The sequence below is a fragment of the Streptopelia decaocto genome (assembly GCF_964273445.1).
Source record: "Streptopelia decaocto genome assembly, chromosome: 2".
Classification (NCBI taxonomy): Eukaryota; Metazoa; Chordata; class Aves; order Columbiformes; family Columbidae; genus Streptopelia; species Streptopelia decaocto.
The window spans coordinates 61192065-61213200 of record NC_138655.1 but is presented as its reverse complement, the minus strand read 5'-3'; the positions used below and the strand labels follow the sequence as shown (position 1 = coordinate 61213200).

General features: G+C 41.1%; 1 protein-coding gene across 1 annotated transcript; it reads left to right on the top strand.

Annotated features, from left to right (window-relative positions):
- The first annotated feature begins 4036 nt into the window (after positions 1 to 4036).
- Positions 4037 to 18448, top strand: CYB5A (cytochrome b5 type A). The gene is made up of 5 exons (XM_082046029.1): positions 4037 to 4304; positions 12057 to 12185; positions 13878 to 13907; positions 16418 to 16452; positions 17316 to 18448. Exons 1-5 carry the CDS (start codon positions 4161 to 4163, stop codon positions 17392 to 17394), a joined length of 417 nt encoding a protein of 138 aa, XP_081902155.1. The 5' UTR covers positions 4037 to 4160; the 3' UTR covers positions 17395 to 18448.
- Positions 18449 to 21136: the final 2688 nt, after the last annotated feature.

The window sequence follows — 21136 nt, the reverse complement described above, 5'->3', positions numbered from 1 at the left end:
GTTATACTGTTGCCCCAAAGTGCCACCTGGATCTAAAAAGAAAAATTTAAATTCACTTTTGTATGGCAGATATTTGTTTACAGAACTTTAGCAGTATATGGTATCAGGTAAATGAATAATCTTCTGATTAAGATTAGGTAAGCAATATAACATAAACTGGTCAACTAAAACAGATAGATCTATACTTTTGCTATAAATAATGCATTATACTTGAAAAAATAATTATTTACAAGAGTCCAAATACTCAGAGTAAAGAAAAGGACAAAAGCATCCTTTCCATCTTCTTTTCAATCTAGATTGAGGCTGGAACCTATCTGGGATGCAAGAGCTGAGGAATCACTCTGCAACGTTGGTTCCCTCCTGTCTGGCAGGAAGTTTAATTCCCAGGAGCTCAACAGCTATGTCCTCACTAAATCATACAAAAACCATGGCTTGCCTGTTGGAGAGAATGAAAGCCACAGAAACATGGAGGCACGCTAGAAATCTTTTCCTTTTTCGCCACACCAGGCTCTCTAGTGCTACAGGGAACTTGCGTGCTCCCTGCTTAAATCTGTCTCTCTTCTCAAGTGGCAGGTGAACACTGTATTCCAACCTATGCAGAACTGAGTACAGTCTTACACCAGACTGAAAGCTGTACTAATCCAGAACTGCATTCAGCTATATAATTAATAATGAACAATTTGTTCTCCCATTCTTGTTCTGAAAGGAGAAATAAATGAAGAGCAGCATTTTGTCTTGGAGGGAATTCCTACATATTTACCAAAAGATGAGAGAAAAACATCTGGCACTGGGAGTGGAATGTGATTAGACATATAGTGGTTCTACCAAAGCTGTCTCTCAGATCCTAAGCTTTGCCTTATAACAGAAATGATTGGCTATATTTTGTGTTCAAGAGTATGAGGCAGTTTGGGGCTCAGGCCAGAACCATTATCTTGAAGTGCACATGACCTGATACTTCACATGAATTTAGAATACAGAGTAATGTGTGTTCACTGCCATACTGCTGAGCAGATGTGTTGCAACACCAGCATTTTTGGAACTTCCTAAAAAGCACCAAAAAGACTCCAGAATTTCAGACCGAGAATGTGATCCTTTCATGCAATACTAATAAATTGAACGTGAATAATACTGGAATTATGCCCATTATCCAGCCTGTTGTACAATCCTATGTACTGCAGCACAGGCCAGGCTCAGTGTAAAGGAATCAGAATATTTATTGAAAAAAAAAAATCTAATATTTCATTATTTAAAGAAAATACACCTTTTAATCACAGTACCTTTTTCATTCAAAGTGTTTCAAAGAAAAACGAGCAGGTAGAAAGTCTGCTTGTTATGAAAAGCCAGGAACAAACACTGCACACCAGAAAAAGCTGGTTTAATATTAATAGATCTCCCCCCTTCAAAACCTTTTGGGAAATCATCTTACCAGTGCAGTGAAGATAGCAATAAGTAATTTGTTTCTGAATTTTATGAAATCACCAGGTATTCACCTGAAAAGAAATTCTGGAAATCGTGATCCAAAAATTATGAACTGGAAAGATTTTTTGAGGAACAAAGTTAAAGACAACTTTGCTGTTCTGATTTTGCTTTCACTTGCTTACAGTGTAACATATTAAAAAGATTAACGTCGGTCATATCCTAGAAAAATCACAAGATCAGTGTTTTATAACTGTAATTTAAAATAAAAATAAATAAAATAATATGTTTCCTTGTTTCTTGCCCTTAAGGAAAACATATTCGAAGTTTTTTCTAGCAGGCACGAAAAGCAGATTTTTTAAAAATGCCAGTCAAGATTATCTCTTCATCAGAGAACTCTAAAAGCTGCAGCTTAAGGGAAAGGGACAACAAATGGGGAAAAAACCTTGTCCGTTTGCACACATAGAAAAGAAAGCCTGAGTCCTCGGCTTTCATAATGTTTAAAAGAATCCTACATTGCCAACTGGGGATATTTGTGGTGAAGATGTTGTAAAACACATGCTGCAACGCTCCAGTGATCTGCTTGCTGTTTGAGACCAGCTCCCCTGTGGAAAGCACTCACTGTGTTCAGCATGTCATCTTAAAAGCTAAAGGGACAGAGTGCTTGCAAAGAGCTTCTCCCTTCAGGGAGAGGATAAAGAGGGAACTACCAGTTAACATAGATCTTCCAGTTGTAAATCATAGGAAATAAATGCAACTGCCTGGTGTACAAGCAAAACTTAACATGTGTGGGAGAAATTACATCTTTAAATGCTGATAATCACACCACATGAACTTGAAACCACCACAAAGCTCCTGCTAAGCTGAACAGGACATTAGAGAATGGCTACTGCTCATTTTGTGTCAGAACAGGCAGGTAAAACACAAGAGCTTTGTAGTGATACTTGTTATTTTCAGTAATGACCTTATTAAAGCTGAGCACACCAAGCTGTGTGGGGCAGCAGCTACTCTGCCCATTAGGCTGACTGTAACAAACTGGAGATCATGGTGGCATTCCATGAGGGAGTAAGGAGCTGTCTCGCATGGTGATACCCTGTTTCCCCCAAAATAAGACCTATCCTGAAAATAAGCCCTAGCATGATTTTTCAGGATTTTTGAGAATGCTTCAAATATGAGACCTACTCCAAAAATAAGCCCTAGATACAGTTCATTAAAAAGTCAATTGAAATAGTGTCCAGGCAGCTATACATGTAAAAAAGTAATAAATTTTGGAACAAAAATATAAGAGCCTGTCTTATTTTCAGGGAAACAGCGTAAAGAACAGTACAGGCATCAGGTACAAAAAAAACTACCTAAGCACCAGCTTCAAGGAAAGTGGTCTTGACAAGTCACATTGGGTAAATTTTATGCCACTTAGGTTATGGTGTAAACAAGCTCCACAAAAAATACTCAACACATTATCGAGCCGAAGCGTGTACAACACAAGGCCATTGAAGTTGAGGTGCCCAAGGAGTGTATAAGCATGATCCAGCACTGGCAGCACAGCACAGGGCGCTGCCCTGAATGGGACAGTGATGCCCATTCTGGCTCAACAAGCAAACAAAGCCATCAAACGCATCTGAGACCAGAGCAGAGGAGCTAGGTTTTACCTTCAACAAAACTGCAGGAAAAAGGGGTGGGCAGTGGGTGAAAAGGCGTCACCAAGCGCAGGGGCAGATGCTGCTCCCTGCGCCCTCAGCCCGCCCGGCAGCAAGGTGGGTGTGAGGGTGAGGCTGTCACAGCGCAGCCCCAGCTCGAGGCCCGCGGCAGAGTGCTCCCAGAGAAGGGCGGGGGGCTCCTGCGCCAGCCGGAAGGTTGAGAGGAGCCGTAGGCAGCAGCCCCGGCAGGCAGGGACGTGCCTCAAGCCCGCCCGGCCGCGCCCCCTCACAGGACTGGCGGGCTGCGGGACTGCCGCGCGCCTCCCGCCTCTGGCGCGAGCAACGGCCGCGCGCGGGGAGAGGGCGGGGCCGCGCGCGGCGCGGCCGCCGGCGCTGCGGGGACCCCGCAGGGCCCCACCAGCGGCAGTTCGGGGACACCGGGGCGTGTGAGACTTCCCCGGCCGGCCGGAGAACCGGGCAGGGGAAGGCACAGTACTCCCCGTCAGCACGGGAGGTGCCCGCCCGCACTTCCCGCCGCTCCTGCGGAGATAAACCGGCAGCAGCCGCCGGGATAAAAAGGAGCCGAGAACAAATGGTCATCTCGTCGCTACGCGGCCCGGCACGCACCGCAGCCAACCGCTGCCAAAGGTGACGAGCGCTGGGGTAACCTCCCCCAGCACCACGTTTCGCAAAGCTGTGTGGGAGAAAGCCGCGGGTTCAGAGCCCGGCGACAGCCCACAAGGCGCCCGCGGCCACCGCCCGCCCGTAACACGCCTCCCCGCGCCACGTGACCAGCAGCGGGTCACGTGGAGGGCGCCGCTTACGCCCGCAGCGCGGAGAGAGGGCAGAGCAACGAGGCCGCCGATTCGCCCCACAAGTCCCGCCCCCGAGGAGCCACCTCGGTCACCAGCCTGACGCCTTCTTTGAAAGGCGTTCCGCTTCGCCAATGAGAAACCGGCAAGGAGGCGGAGGGCGGGCGGAGCGGAGGGGGCGGTGGCTGGTGGCGATAGGCTTGCAGGCGCGCTGCAGTCGGCGTGCGCGGGGGGTTATAGCCTGTTGCGAAGCCCGTGGGGCTGGGAGCGTTGGTACTGTCGTGCCGTGAGGGACATGGTGGGCTCCAGCGAGGCCGGGGGTGAGTCGTGGCGGGGCCGGTACTACCGGCTGGAGGAGGTGCAGAAGCATAACAACAGCCAGAGCACCTGGATCATCATCCACCACCGCATCTACGATGTCACTAAGTTTCTGGACGAGGTGAGTGCTCGGGGACGGGACGGTGAAGGAGGAGCGGGGAGCCTGGCGCCGCGCTGCCGGGGCGCTGTGGGTACCAGATCCCCCGAGCCCCGTGGGGCGGTGCGGGCTCGTCGGACGGCTTTCCCTTCTCTCCGCGCTGTGCGGCGGGGCGGGGGCTGCCCCTTACAGGCTCTCGTCGGCCTCCCGCTGACCGGGGACGGGAGCGGCACAGCGGGGTGGCGCCCTCGGCCTGCCGCCGTGTTGCTCTGGAGAAACGGCCGTAGGGCGGCCCCGGGACTCGGCTGTAGGGGCTGTTGGGGGCGGGGTCGTGGCTCTAACGGCGGGGATGGGCTCCGGCATCCCCCGCGGGGCAGCGGGTGCCTGTCGGGCTGGGAAAACCCGGGTGTGCCGGCCCCCGCTGGCGTGTGATCCGCTGCTGTCTGCCTTCCCCGGCCTTTAAACTTTCTGCTCTTGTAGAAACCGAAGTTCTCCGGAGGCTTTGTTCTCTCGCTGCTGTCCTAACGCCCTCTGCAGGGGTGTGCGACGCCGGTCTGCGAAGCTGCAAACGTTCAAACTCTAGTAGAATACAGCGGTCAAGTTGAGCACCTTTTGTTTGTTTGTTTTGTGGGGTTTTTTGTTGTGTTTGTTTTTGTTTGTTTGTTTGGAGTTTTTGTTGTTGTTTGGTTTTTGTTTGTTTTTCTCCCACTTAACGGTTGATGTTCTTGGTCACTTCGCAGAATCACAGAATGTTAGGGATTGGAAGGGACCTCAGAAGATCATCTAGTCTAATCCCCTGCCGGAGCAGGAACACCTAGATGAGGTTACAGAGGAAGGCGTCCAGGCGGGTTTTTAATGTCTCCAGAGTAGGAGACTCCACAACCCCCCTGGGCAGCCTGTTCCAGTGCTCTGGCACCCTCACTGAGAGGAAGTTTCTTCTCAAATTTAAGTGGAACCTTTTGTGTTCCAGTTTGAACCCATTACCCCTTGACTTGCCGTTGGTTGTCACCGAGAAGAGCCTGGCTCCATCCTTGTGACACTCACCCTTTATATATTTGTAAACATTAATAAGGTCACCCCTCAGTCTCTTCTTCTCCAGGCTAAAGAGACTCAGCTCCCTCAGCCTTTCCTCATAAGGGAGATGCTCCACTCCCTTGATCATCTTGGTTGCCCTGCACTGGACTCTCTCCAGCAGTTCCCTGTCCTTCTTGAACTGAGGGGCCCAGAACTGGACACAATATTCCAGATGTGGTCTCACCAGGGCAGAGTAGAGGGGAAGGAGAACCTCTCTCGACCTACTAACCACCCCCTTTCTAATACACCCCAAGATGCCATTGGCCTTCCTGGCCACAAGGGCACAGTGCTGGCTCATGGCCGTCCTGCTGTCCACCAGGAACCCCAGTTCCCTTTCCAACTACGCTGCTCTCTATCAGGTTATTCCCCAACTTATACTGGAACCTGAAGTTGTTCCTACCCAGATGCAAGACTCTACACTTTCCCTTGTTATATTTCATTAAATTTTTCCCTGCCCAACTCTCCAGCCTGTCCAGGTCTTGCTGGATGGCAGCACAGTCTTCTGGCGTGTCAGCCACTCCTGCCAGCTTGGTGTCATCAGTAAACTTGCTGATAGTACACTCTATTCCCTCATCCAAATCATTGATGAATATATTGAATAATACCGGCCCCAGTACTGACCCTTGAGGCACTCTGCTTACAGGCCTCCAGCTGGACTTTGCTGGACACTTGCTGGTAGTGAACATTTAATGTAATCATTGATAGTCATGGTTAACAAAGAAGCTTTTTAGTTAGTGGACCAAAACATTCTGCTGTGGAGACCTCATTGCAGTCTACAGCTTCCACACAAGGGGAGGAGAAAGAGTAGGCACTGAATTATTCTCTTTAGTGACCAATGACAGAACCCGAGGGAATGGCAGGAAGATGTGCCAGGGGAAGTTTAGGTTGGACATGAGGAAAAGGTTCTTGCCCCAGAGCGTGGTGGAGCACTGGAACAGGCTCCCCAGGGGGCTGTCACAGCCCCAAGCCTGACAGTGTTCGAGACTGGACAACACCCTCAGACACATAGTGTGAACTGTGGGGTTGTCACCTGCAGGGACAGGAGTTGGACTTGATGATCCTTGTGGGTCCCTTCCAACTCAGGACATTCTATGATAAATGCAACTACTGAGCCATTTTTGTTAGTATTAAGTGTAGCTAGGTTTTATTAGTGATATGTTGAGTTTTTTCCCTCACCCCTCTTATCTGCAGAGATCTATCATCCAATCAAAAAATGTGATTACAGATTTTTATTAATTGCTTTGAGACTACAGTTCAGATTGGTAGTGACATGACAGAATTCAAGCCTCTCTAGTTCTGTAATCCCATCTTGATTTTTGTGGTTGTAAATGCTTTGAAAGTTAATGTTTTTTTTTTTTTTTTTTTTGTTATTCAGGCAAGGGTAATTTAATTATAGAAGCCCTAGAGGACAACGCAGTTTATCATGCAGCCTAAGAAATTGAAGTAGCTGTTCTTGGAAACTTGATCAGTTTTGGTTGATACATAACTATGTGAGTGCTTTCAGACTGGGAAGGGACCCCCCCCAAAAAAAAACCCAAACAAACTACAAAAACAAAACGAGAAAATCCAAACAAACAAAACAAAACAATGCAACAAAACCAACCAACCGAAAAAAAACCCCTAAACCTAACACAGCACAACAAAAAAACCACACTTGGCAAAAGTCTGTGATCTAATGAGCTCTTGGGTTTAAGTAGTTGCACAAACAAGTTGACAGCCTCTTTCTTTAGTATGTGGTGAAATTGGTAAATATTAGGAGGCACCACCATGCGTGAATTTCTCCATGGAAGTCTTCATTTCAGCTTTCAGAACAATGTTGCTAATTCAGCAGCATATCAAAAGAATTAAGTTTTTAAGCAGTTAAATATTTGTTCCTTGGACAACTGTGGGATGTCTGATGCACTCTGGTAAATACGGGTCAAAATTTAGCCTCACAGCTTTCAGTGGCTGGTTGTGGAGCTTAAATTCTGGTTCATATTCTGAGATAATAAATAAAAGAGAATAGGTAACCGTTTTCAACAATGGTTCTGAAAGACACTACAGTCCTAAGGAAGGCTCTTGGGTCTTGTCATGTTCATTTCATAGGACACTTTTCTTTTAAACATTTTTGAATGCCTTTAATACCTGGTGAATTTATCAAATGATGCAATAATTCTTTTGATACTGCCAGACACTAAGGCATTTGCATGTAACAGAAGAGGAGAATTTGAAGCTAGCTTCTTGCTGGTTCGTTCTTAATTGAAGTCAGGTAGTCAGTGGACTGGGGATGGTGATGTATATGCGTTGGAAATGATGAGGCTGACAGGGAGTGGAGGCATTGCACAGTGGGACCATATTAGCTTGGTTTCCTAAGGGCAAGGCTTGAAAAAGATATTTTGAAATAGAGATCAAGTGCTGGAGGAGGAAAGGATTGTGTACTTTGACACCTTTTCCTAGGGGTTACTGAAGATGAAGATTCCAACAATTGCTTATATATATATTTGTGTGTATGTATATATATATATATATATATATATATATATATATATGGCAGTTGCTAGGATAATTTTATAACTTGAATATATATCTCTGAATTTTCTTTGATTGTTGAAGTATATCCTCTAGAAGAGGAAATCCAGAGACCTCAGCTTTTGGAGTGCAGTATCTGAAAGCTCTTGGCATGAAAGTCTCTTCTTGAGACCAGAAACGTGTATATCATCTTTTTCATTCAAAGGCTATCAGACTTGTATGACAGAAAAATTGTGAAGCTTTTTCATAGTTTCAAGTCCTACATGATTTAACAGAAAAAAGCGGCTAGAAATGCATGTGTACTCACAGCAGCATCTTATGTAATTATCTGTAATTACATATGTGAATGGTGTTAAATGTCAATTAATGGATTAAGTATGTTGGTAATGCTTGATAGTATTTCTCCATAGTTTAATAAAGCAATCCCACTAGTCAGGCTCTTATATCAATCTAATGAGCCAAACAAGAGTACTGGGCCTATAAAAATAAGAATGAAATGATCAGTGTCTTGATCCACTTGCCATTGTAACGAGAGTTTGCCCTATTGCTTTTGTGGGAACTTGGTTGGATTCTTTAAGCTAGGCAGAGAAGCTAATAAGAATAGGAACATCTCTACCTGAGAGAAATTCCTTATTCTGGAAGCTAACTGTGGTCTGTATTTAATATTCATCTAATACAGACTTTTTTTTTGTTATTTCAGTTGTTGTTGGTTTCATAATTTAGTGAAAATATTAATGGCCAGGGAAAATTGATTTTTCATAAGGTCTGAACTTGTGCTTTCATAGTGCTCTTTCTAAACAGAACAGATAGCTACCACAAAGTTGTTCTGCAATGCTGATCAAATAAAGTGCAGAAAAACCAATATTGTTTTACTCCGTTGAAATGAAAAATGTTCTGTCCACTATATAGTGATAAGTTATATTCATCGTATATGATGATGTTGTGGAGGAGTAGTGTAACACCTTCCATGTGGAAGGTAATGAGTGACTTACATTGAAAGGTGCTGATACTAGCACGTTTTGTCTGTCAATGTATTGTGCCGATTTTTATTGCAGAACCTTGCAGTCTAAGGATCAAAACCAGTGTTATCGCTTCCTTAAACTGTGATGAACCTTGCAGGAAGATTTGACAATGCTTCAAAAAATAGCAATTCTTAGCAGTCTTTTGTGCAAGATACTGGAAGCTGTAATTGTTTTTTAAGCAGGGAACTGGGTGCCCAGCTACTGGGCATTTCTTTTGCTCTTCATCTAAAACCCTAATAATGGTTTTCAAAAATACACTCTCATAAAGAGATCTACTCCCTTAGCCTCTGAGAATTTTACGTAAGTACAGAATTTTTGTCCTGTAACTTAAAGAGATGATGGAGATAATTGGGAGGACTCTTTTCAAACTATCTGAAAGTGTCCTTAAAACAAATGGGCATTGTTCTGTCTGTCTTGCACAATAAAGCAGAGGTTTTGTGGGTCTTTGGCTCTGCTCGTCCTTTCTGCTTCTCATTCTCTGTAGTGCAGAAAGCAAAACTTGAATTTGAGACTGCTTGTGGTGGAGACCTTTGCTAATCTCCTGGAAAGTTAAACTGGACCCTAGATTTGATTCTGCCGATATGGGAAGGGGGAGGGTGCAGGAATTGTGAATTATGATAGTTATATTTTAATAGAGTCTTGAACTATGACACTGAGGAAGTTGCATGGCTAGTGAGGGGGAGGTGATAGGAGTTCAGGATGAAGTAATCACAGTCTCCTGACACCAGTGAGAGTAGTGAATTTAACTGATTATTTGCTTTTAGATAAAGCTTTCTAATGTGCTTCTGTTAGGAATTAGTCCATGATACGTACCATTTCTGGCTTTGTGCAGATTTGTGTTACACGTGTAACTTAAATATCTATGTTATTATATTGGGAATGTCCTCGGATTGAGCTAGACTAGCTTAATTTATCAGCAAAAGCTTTTTCATTTCCCTCGAACCACAATTTTACCTGCAAAAACACTTTAGTTATTTGTACTGGCAGGATTTCAGTTTAGGAGTCATTATCTGTATATTATCTTGTGGTCTTCCAGTCTCAGGGTCTGTCCAGAGGCTCTTCATTAAAGTAGAAATTCTGATCACAATCTTGGTTTACCATGCCAAAGCGTGAACAAAGGCCCTGTATAAACAAACTTTGAGAAACTCATCCAACCATGGAAAATACTCAGCTTTTGATATAAAAGTCACTTCTTGTCTTTTGTGAGACATTACAGTTGCTCCCTCTCATTAGGGGAGGTGATGTCTTTTCATTAATTGCTTGTATTACATGCTGGTTGTTTGCAGAGGGTTTGCAAATTTACATCTTTAAGCAGAGGTGCTGTCTAAAAGAAAAATTTATGCATTTCAAGGCACTGAACTTGAGTAATCCCTCAACTTTTGTCCAGTCCTTTCCCTAAGTACTTATCAGAATGGATTCAAGGGCAGGATTTTGGTGAGCGTGTCATATTTGCACGTCTGCTTGCATAATCTTTACTCGTAATGCACTCTTCTAACCTTTTTTGGCTCAGCTGCTGTGCCTAATCTTGCTATCAGTTGCTTAATCTTGTTTTTGCTTAGTCATGGTAGGGATCTCTTCTTCTAGCTGTGGTATCTTGGCTCTTAAAAAAAATGTGTTGGGTTGGTTTGAGTTTGTGTGTGTTTTGTGGGTGTGTTTTTTTTTTTTTTTTTTTTTCTTAAAGCATCTTTCTTAATCTATTAAAATAAATACCTTTAATACAGAGGTCCAAGTTCTGGAGTTCTGGTACTGTTGGAAACTGGCAGTAGTAGTATTTTCCTGATCTGTATGAACAAGTCTTGTTGAAAGAGAGGGATCGATAGGAGGCTAACACGGTAGATTTGAGTAAATGCTAACCTGGATTGCCTAGACTAGTAGAAACGTTTATGCCATTTCTTTCATCTAGTGTCTAAGCATAGCCTTGCTGTTCAGCTGTACCCCAGGCAACATGACCCTAAATAATAGAATTTTAATCTATTTTCATCATTTTAGATCCAGTAGTCAGAAGCATTAAAAGTGGAATTGAGGCTCCAAAGCCTTATTTCCTGTGTTAGAATTTATTTCGTGATTGCCTTAATTGAAGGTGGCAGTAATATAGTGATTTCAGCTTGCTTATCTGATAATTCCTAGTGTCTATGTGGTTGTTTCCTATATAAAGGTACAGTGGTGAATTTTTATGGCGTGTTACTTATCTGTTATAAAAATGAGTCACTTGAAGCTGAGAAAATTCACTGAACTAGAAGATGTGCTGTGTCTTGCAGTACATACAGACTGACTTATTTGATAGATGGCATTGTGGAACTTAATGCAATCCCAAGAGTGCATCTGGGGAAGAATAAAAATCAATGAAGAACAGGGATTTAGGTTAAGGCAATGGTGATGGGTTGAAGTATTAGGAGATACTGGAAGATGACTTCTCTAACATTTCAAGGGTTTTATCAGCAGTGTGGTTTTCGGATTCCATAGTCTGCTAAAACCAAATTGCTGTTCTAGTGTCGTGTATGAACTTTCAGTTGTGCTTAAGCAGTTTCAAAGTAACTGGCTTACTAGATAATCATACAATAATTTATTTCGAAAAGGACCCTTGGAGGTTATCTGGTCTAACCCCCAGCTAGGATTAACTTGAAGGTCAGGTTTTTTTAGAGCCTTGTCTAGGCAGCCTCAAAGGATGGAGATTCTGCATGCTCCCTTGTAAACTTATTTCAGTGCCTCATTACTCTTGTGAAAAGCTTTCTGTTATATCTACTTGGAATGTTCTTGCTGCAACTTAAAGCTTTTGGCTTTTATGCTTTTTGCTGCATAAAATGTTGTTTGGATAAAAATATACATTTCCTGCATAAGTGAGAACATGGACTGTAACTTCATATAATAGTTGGGCTATTAAAAGACTGACTGATTCCTACAGTGTTCTAAATGCTTTAGTTGCTAGGGGTGATGCCTCTTACTGCTCCATTGCTGATAGAGACTTAGTTTCCTTGGTTTTTGCTTCAGACAGTACATAAAAATCTGTAGTTATTCAGAGAGGCTTATGTTTGCTCTAGGAAGTCTAGCAGCTGATTTTGCAAGTACATTTTAAAAAATTATTATTTTTTTTAGAAATGTAGAAATTAACAATTCCACTTTTAGCACATGGAATGGTTTTCAGTAACAAATTTGAATCTTTTACAAATTGCAGCACCCAGGTGGTGAAGAGGTCCTAAGGGAGCAAGCTGGGGGAGACGCTACTGAGAACTTTGAAGATGTTGGCCATTCCACAGATGCAAGGACACTGTCAGAAACCTTTATTATTGGGGAACTTCATCCGGTGAGTATGTGAGAGTACAAATACTTGCTGTTTACCATAGTGGTTTTGTGTATAGTTATTTCTCTGGTAATTTACTTCAAAATAAAGGAGAGCTGCTAGTTTGGTTGGATGCCAGCTCTGCAGTTGTTTATTGGTGGACCTGGCCTGGACATAGGTTCCACCACAGCGAAAGGATTTGATTAGTGTAGCATAAAAATGGTCACATTGAAAAGTTTGCTGTTTTGAAATATTTTACAGCTTAGTTCTTGAATAAATTGAACATGGAATCATGCCATTTCTGGTGTATGCTGTGAGCTTTATAATGAGACTGTGTAGTGAAATGAGACTGAAAGTGAAATGTCAGAATGTCTTTTCTTACATCAGTATGTAGAGTGATTACTGACAACTGCTATCATTCCTTTGTCGTTGTAAATGTATATGCCAGGTTTCCATCTGCATCTAAAAAGTACAATCCTGGCTCTTGATATGTGCATTCAGGAAATGGCTATGTAAGCATCTTGCTTATAGTTCAATGCTCTGTCTTCCTCCTCTCTGGCTCCCCCCATCTTGAGCTCTATCAGTGTTCCCTACTTGTAGTTGTCAGGATTGTTTATGATCAGTTCCCACTGGATCATCTGTCCCTTCCTCTTTTTTATACTGTCCTTACCATCTCCTGTACTTCCAACAAGCATCTTTCTGCTGCCTCAAGGTTTGAAGGATTTATTTCTAGCTGCAGAGCTGCTGCCTTGACTTCCTACAGATAGACCTTATTTAAGCCCTCCTGCATCTTAATAGTTGAAAACCACTTGCTAGAGGTTTAGGCTCATAGTTTAGCTGCTGTGCTAAGGCAGTCTATTCCCTAACGGTGCCCATCTGCTCTGTTGCCCATCCCTGCTTCTTTTTTCCACATCTGTCCGTTTTGTGTAGCATTTGGCGTAAGTATCACTGTCTTCAGTAGCATGTTTCACAGTAAGATTCCTGATCTTGTATCTGTCTTAGGTCCTCTGTTAATAAACACTACTAGTGTAGCTTCTCCTAGTTTGAAATAATTCAGCTCTGATGCACTCTTGTAACCTTGCAGGCTTGTCATCTCAGATGGCAGCTGATGCCAGTGAAGTTGTTCTTAACCTGGCTACCAGTCCAGTTCTTCCTTGTTTGATAAACACCTGTTTTCATTTTATATGAAACATACAGCTTGATACTTTAATGTACAAACACAGCACTGTCAAGATTATATACTGTTGGGTGCTTTTTTTGTAATAAATATGACTATGTCAAGTAAAACTTAATGAGTTTATGAAAGATACATAGAGTTTGGGACCTTTGTACTGGACATTGGACCAAAACTAGTTAGATGACTTTGCCCGGTAATACAAGTAGGCTAAGTAAACTAATATGATTGTAATCAATGTATAAGCTAAGGTTGTGCGTACTGTTTAGAGACAAAGGAAATGCAAAAACATGGGCACAAGAAATAATGAAATATTTTGGAGACTAGGGTTTAACTTCATTGTATACTGGGAAGTATTTAAGGAAGTGATCTTGTTTATGATAGCTCAAAATCATACACTGACATCCGCTCTTTTCCGTATCTGTTTCCTAGGTAAAAATAGGTAGACATTAACAGAATTGTAAACTGAATTAAGTGATAAATGTTATCCAAATATTTTTTGGTTTTGTCTAAATGGGTTTTTTTTCCTTGCTTTCTTGCAGGATGATCGAGCGAAGCTGCAGAAACCAGCAGTAAGTGTGTTTCTTGAAATGCCACATTGTTTCTATTAGGCATTAGGAACAGTGTCTGTAAATTATAACCCCCCCCCGAGGCAAAAATAATTCAGCTTTATTTTAAGTGTAATTTTTCAGGTCATAAATCTCTTAAATGTGTTGATCTGGCTTCAACTTATTCTTCCTGTTAGCTGTTTTTTGATGGTTGTGTGGTTTGGTTTTTTGTTTGTTTTTCTTTAATTCGTATCATTGCAAACCAAGAGGTTACTAATTGTGTTGGCATTGTACTATAGCAAGAAGGTGAGTCTAGAATCTGTGATTTTCTAGTATCTTGTTTAATAAAAAATCAGTTTATAGACAGGATGGATTAAACTAAATGTTTGTGGGGAAAAAAAGTGATGTTTATCTACTAGTGCTACCAATATATTATTAAAGTAGAGGCATTTTCATGCTGTGTTATAGATGAGCTAATTTGCAATTGTGAACCCTTTTCAAGATGAAAATACAGTTTGTTTCCTGACTGTTTCAGTAGATTTTGCTAAGTGTCCTGTCAATGCAGTATTGCACTTTATTCTATTCAAGACATAAAAAAAAATTGTCTTGAAACTCAACTATCAAACTCATAAAATACAGATGTCCCTTAAAGGAGCAATTGCATCACAGATTAATTTGTACGGTTGATGCTGCTGTGTGTATAGACGGTGTTTGCTCAGGGCTGGCTTAACAGTACAGCAGTGCACTTAGGAATTAGTTGAAGATTATTTTTAAATGAAGTGTAGCGGGAATAGGATATTACTCTGCTGTTTGAGAGGTTACTTTTAAGAAACAATCACTTTTGTAAGATCTTCCAATAATATTAATAAGTTAAAGAAAGTAAACAAAAGATATACATACTGAAATGTTCACCATAGCCATTATCAATTTTATTATTATTTAAGGACTGGAACTGTTATACTAATAAAAATGAGTAATGGAGTGGCAACTGGAATTCAGAGCTTCTTCCCACGAAGATTAACATCCGCTGGTCAGATTTTTGAAATTCAGGGCAATTTATACTTAAGCTGTAAGAGCTGCAGCTATAGATGCAACTGAGAAACAGACTGCCCAGTGCAACTTGTAGTAATACAATCGCTTAATAAAGCTCCCAGGAACTTACTAAACTGAAGCACTTAGAATATTAGCTTGGCCAAAGCGTGGTCAGTTGGGCATTAAGATGTATACAAATTGCTTTTTGCTGAATTTCTATTGGGCTTATTCCATTGTTTTAGCACTGTTCATAGTTACCTACACTGCGTGTGTGTTCCATCATTCCAGAGAGAAGCTGGAGCATGTTCTTCCAGCAGGACGTGTGTGTGTAGCTGATAAGACAGTTTCAGTGTGCACTGTGCTCTGGGTGGGTAACACAAGGTTAGGCCCTCTGCCCTGCTTCACTGGGAGCCGTCAGAAGGCCCTGTGCTTTCAAATGTCCTCTCCCCTGTATTTAAAGTATCTTCAGCGTACATGTCCAATGTCATACTGTTTAAAGCCATTTTTTAATGAGCTGGGCCGTATTCTTACTGTCTTAGTGTAGGGGGAAACCACCCCCTGGATTTGGAGGTGACAAGCCTGTTGTAGAAGGTGTTGACCTTGTGCGGGCAGCTCTTCCATGCTGTTTGGCTTTGGGATTAGTTTTTATGGAGGTGTTCTCAGAACCAATATAGGCATAATCAGTGAGTCTTTTTCTTTTAAAAAGGGTATTTGTCGTGTGTAAACCTATGATAATTTGTGTGCTTGAAAACACAGCCTGTTTAAACCTATGAGAGGATGTTAGGAATCTTTTGCTTTTTTAAATGAATTGCAAATATTCTGATACTGGAGTGATTCATTTTTTAGTGATGGTTTTAATGCTTGGATCTTTTAAATGCACTTAGGGCCCTGTGCAATTAGTAGTATTCCAATTAGTAAGTCTTCATATAAATTACATATATGTACCCAACTGGGATTTGATCTTGTAGTGCTTCTTTTTCTGTGGAAGCTGAACAAAAACTCCAAATCAATATTGGAAACAGCTATAATAATTTGACTGGTTCTTACGCAATGTGAAACACCACACTAAAAAACCCCTGAGTTTAATAAGCCTGTGGATGTAAATGAATAGCTTTCTTCACGCAGGTTACATATAATAAACACATGTATTAATTCAAAGTCTTTTCAAATAGGTTTTAGGCAAATAAGGGATCTTTTAGGTGACTAAAAATTTCAAATGTAACCTGAGGTTGAAGACAGCTTCGTGGGAAAACTTGCAGCAAAATTCTTTGTGATTATATTTTTTTTAATAACTTTTGGTGCAATGTTGATTACAGAAGCTGCTGCTACCTGCCTTCTAATAAAAGTCTGTTATAGGAAATCTGAGAAAATGCTTTCCAAATGCAATGCCTAGCTGTTTTTAAACTAGTCCTACTTAATGAGTTTTGAGAAATTGAGGAGCTAGTTAAGATGGAGAGGGATGTCTGCCTGATGTAAATATCTTCTTATGCTTTGCTTTCCAGGAAACTCTTATTACGACGGTTCAGTCTCAGTCCAGGTATAGTATGGCATCTGATGTCAAACTTGAAGTTCCTTATGATTATGTTTCTGAAGCTTGGAAAGCTGAATAGCTTCTGTCTGCTGGAAGCTTAGTTGTCAGAGGATGGTACAGGAAAATTTCGGTTCTATATAAAGACCAAGTTGATAACTCTACCACCTTACAAGCATTTTAGCTTACTGTCCAGATATTTTTTTTTCCCACATCAATATGTATCGATATCTACCAAATGGTTTATGTTGCACAAGCCTACCTTTCTGGAGACTGTTGGGTGAACAGCAGGCACCTGGTGCTCTTGCTGACTTGTTCACTGACATGTAGTCCTCACTTTTAAGACTTAGTACAACTATTGCATCTAAGGGAAATCAAAGGATTGTGTCTGTAAGAAGGAAAATCTGTGTCATAATTGGGAGGAGGGAAAAAACACTTTGGAACACCACTGAATCAAACTTCATGAATTTATATCCTGCTGATTGTTCCATGCCCCTCTGAGTGGGGAGCTTGAGTGCTTGAAAGTATCATGTGATGCTGCTGCTTAAATGGCTTTTGAATGAATTATATTCTGGGCCTGGGCAGCATACCATGATTTTAAACGTGTCTGGAATCCTACTTCTCCAGTAAGCAAACTTCTTGTAAACTCTGGTCCAAAACCTTAACAGTACAAGCTTCTTTATTACTTGGCTAGAGTATTACTGGCCAGCCTAGGTATTCTGTGGGTTGATCTTTCATGTATTTGTTGGGATGAGGAAGGAGGTCATCTTTAAGCAATGACTTGGTACTGTGGGTTTTTAGTTGTTGTTGTTTTGTTTTTTAACTTGCTGGTTATTACTTCCTAAACTGCTGTTTCAAAAACTTCTTTTTAGTTCGTGGTCCAACTGGGTGATCCCAGCAATAGCAGCAATCATCGTGGCCATGATGTATCGTTCCTACATGTCAGACTAAGCGCCTTGCTGAGAACTAATGCAAGAAGAGACTGATCTAGATATAAGCAATCTTAACCCAATATGTTTCCAGACAAAAAGCCTGATGTCTGAAGAAAAATTCAACTTTTTCTGAAAACTGAACAATTCTATTCTGCTGTGCACTTTTCTTAATGTTGCCTTCTTATTTGCTGTTCTGAAGTGATAAAAAGGCACCATTTCTCTTTTTGTATAACAATTTTATTCCCTAATGAATTACTTGATAACTGTATTGGTTTCTGTGTTAGAATATTGTTTTGTATGTAACACTGATTCTGGTTATTTTTCTTTGATCTGTAATGGAGTCCATAGGACTCTCTTTACATATAAATTTTACAGCTTTAAATGACTACCCAAAGTGTGTACATGAATCTGTCCATGTAGGCAACTTAAAAAATCATGTTGTCTTCTTAAACGTAGTGTGTTTGAATGAAATGCTAATTAAATATAATGGAAAAAGCTGAGTGGAGTAGTGGGTATAGGTGTCCTAAGCAGTTGGGCCCTACTGATCAGGCTATAGTGAACAGATTTGTTTGTTTGTTTCCCCCTTTCCTTTCTTGTTGACATCTGCTCTTATAGTTTTTGTAGATACTAGCAAACTGCTCTGTTTGGCTCCTATTGAAAACTACAGGCAAAATACAAAACCCAACATTTGGCCCAGTTTTGTCTGTCTCAGCTTTGTGAGAAGTATTTTTTTTTTTTTCCCAAGAAAGGCAGAAAAAGTGCTATGTAAATCCCACTACAGGTAGTGTAACTGCTACTAAATAATACTGTTCCTGCCAAGCACTCAGGTGACTCTAGAATTTGTTTTGGAACTTTTAGACTTTTATAAAATCTGCAGTTTTGTCATGCACATTATGAGGGAAAAACTGATGCGTGGAATCTGTTTCTGACTGTTCTGTGGTGTGCTCCTTGGTGCTTTACTATGAAGAGATTACTATTTTCATTGCTAAATACAAGATAACTGAAAGTTTGCATTTTGTGGTGAACATTTTAGTCGTACGTAAATGATCATGAATAAAAGTTTAATTGCCTACTCTTGTTGCCTCAAATGCATTCATTTCAAACTTTTTTTTGAAGGCCTTGGAAGGAATATTCTTTCATATTGAGACACTTGTTTGATGGTGCATCCTGAAAGTCAAGATATGTTCTCTATGCGGGGAAGTTGCATGTAAAAAGTGGGAAAGTGTATTCTGGAGCAGTTGGCATAAGTGAATGTTTTCATCAGCATGACCTCAGCACCTCACCTCAGTGAGTTAACAGTGGTTTGGCCCTGCAAGCTCTGCCTCCCTGATGGTCATCAGGACTTGCAGCCCCAGGGAAGATGCATGCAGTTCAGGCCCTGTCACAAGTCAAAATTGAAAGACAGTATACTGAACAGCAGCTGTTAAAAAATAATAATAATAGTAATAAATGGTGGAGGGAAAGTGCTGTGACTTCAGGAGATAGTCTTGTGCATATGTAAAAATATCTTGATAGAGGTATTCTGTAAGGACTCCATATTTTGATATTCCTTTACTGGGAATTCCTTTACTGTTACAGCAACTAAGGAGATCTCATATAGCTTCGATGGTGAAAGTGTATAGTACCTCTTATATTTGTATTCATGTGTTCTGTCTGACTTGGTTTACAAACACACATGCGCACTTACAGTAGATACAGTCAGCTTCTTTATGTTAGATATCTTAACCTGCAGTAAAAAGTGCTAGGCACAATCCCTGACACTGCCATATCTCATTTTGTTCTGTTCTTGCCCTAGCTTTTCCTCTGAATGTAGTGAAGCTCTAGTGACTTTTTTTTACAGATAACCTTTCAAAAGTATGTATTAACTATGAGCTGGTATTTAAACTCATAAATCAAGTTTCAAGTACTGAATTTTCTGTTACCTTTTAAAATAACATTTAAGTTCACATGTTTGGGGTGGGGAGTGGGAAAGTGGGAAGCAACTTAAAGCTTAACAACTTTTTTTTAAGAATTTCAGGCTGGGATAATTACGTCCACATCAGCAGGCAGGGTGTGCAGTCAAAGTAGATCTGTAAGGCAAAACATTTGCTTTAAAAGGCCTTTTCTCCATGCTGTGTATGCTTTGGGAGTTTCAGTATGTTGTAACTGTTTGGGTCCCCTGTACTGGATGTTTATTTATGCAATCCCCTGCAATACCTATAGCAAGCTAAGTCCCATCTGAAAGCAGTTGGACTGGCACATGCAGGGAATTTCTACAATGTGAGCCAAAAGCACAGTGAGTAGAGGCGAGCAGGCAATGCTTCCAAAGCTGATACAAGTTAAAATGCTAATGCAGATGTACACAGCTCCTTCCCTATAGTTGGTCTGTTCAGATTCCCTTCCACCAGCACTGATATAAATTGTTCCTCAGAGATGGCATGACTGTTTCAGGTTTTAAATGTAAGCTGGTTGAACAACAACAAAAAAATAAGCTGACTTATAATTTTCCTTTTTAATACCCTAAAGATAGAGCTGCTTTTGATAGGGGGCCATACAGGAGTATATGTGTGACTTTAGCTTTTGATTATGAATATGAGAGGAAGAAAAAAGGTATATGGGTGTGATGAGGAATCAATAACTATTCTATTGAAAAACTAGGCAAGTGAATTAAGGGTAGTCAAGGTTTTTACAGTCTGACAGCAATAAGAAGACAGTCTGCTTTGTTCTCAGAACAAAATCCTTTGTCCTCGGGTACAATCTGAAGGTATTTGCTCTAATTGTCTGCCAGTTAGCTTTAATACTAATTTTTGCTTGGAGAAGCTGGTTTTGGTGTTTGATGCTTTACATCAGATACTGTCTTACGTTGTTTACTTGTACAACCTCACAATGTTTATACTGCCTTTATATCCTGAAATAAATTCTTTGGGCTTTACATTTTTGGCCTTCATCTGCTTCTCCTCTGTTGTTCGCAAGAGTGTGTAGCGGCAGAGAGCTTCATCAAATGGAGATGGCCTTGCCTTCCTCTTGGTGTCTGTGGAGTAAAGCCAACACAACTTGTTCACTTGCTCCTTCTACTATGATGAGAAAAAAATAGTATGTTGTCCTGGTCTCTTCAGTGCCTTTTTCTAGTGCTGAATGTTGTGCTGCAGTTGGGAGTTTGCAGAATGCCAGAGAGAAAACTCCAAGAGGCTAAAAGCTAGGAAAATGGAAGCTGGTCACAAATTTTCTTCAGATGCAAAAAAAATGAAAAGGTGCTATTTTTATTCCCTGAGTGTTTGACTACAGAGGGTAAATGAATGCTTATAAATTCTTGGCCGTTTTGAGCAAAACTTACTGTATTTTCTGCAGGCTGGCAATAAAGATTAGTAGGTGAAACTGGAGCGAGAATGAATAGGCTGTATCAAAGTATCATACAAAACGTGTAGCACGTCAATAGTGTTTTCTCTTGAATATAGAAGAGGATTTCAGAAACAGTATAGAAGGAACAAGGAGAGGAAGAAAGCTGATATTCATGCATGCTTAGCTGTAACACCTGGCCAGATCTGAGGTGAAGCTAGTAGCTGATGGATCATATATTTGAATTTTACTTCCCTCATTTCACTTTCATACTATGTTACGTTCTTTGTCATGATTAATTCATTATTTGTTGAAATATTTTGAGTTTTGAATGACCCGGCTTATAAGTGGGTGGGCAGACAACCACATGAATTAATGAGAAATGTTGGAACTTTGGACCTCAGTAGATGATTAATTCTGGATTTTCTGTTCTTTCTGAAAACTAG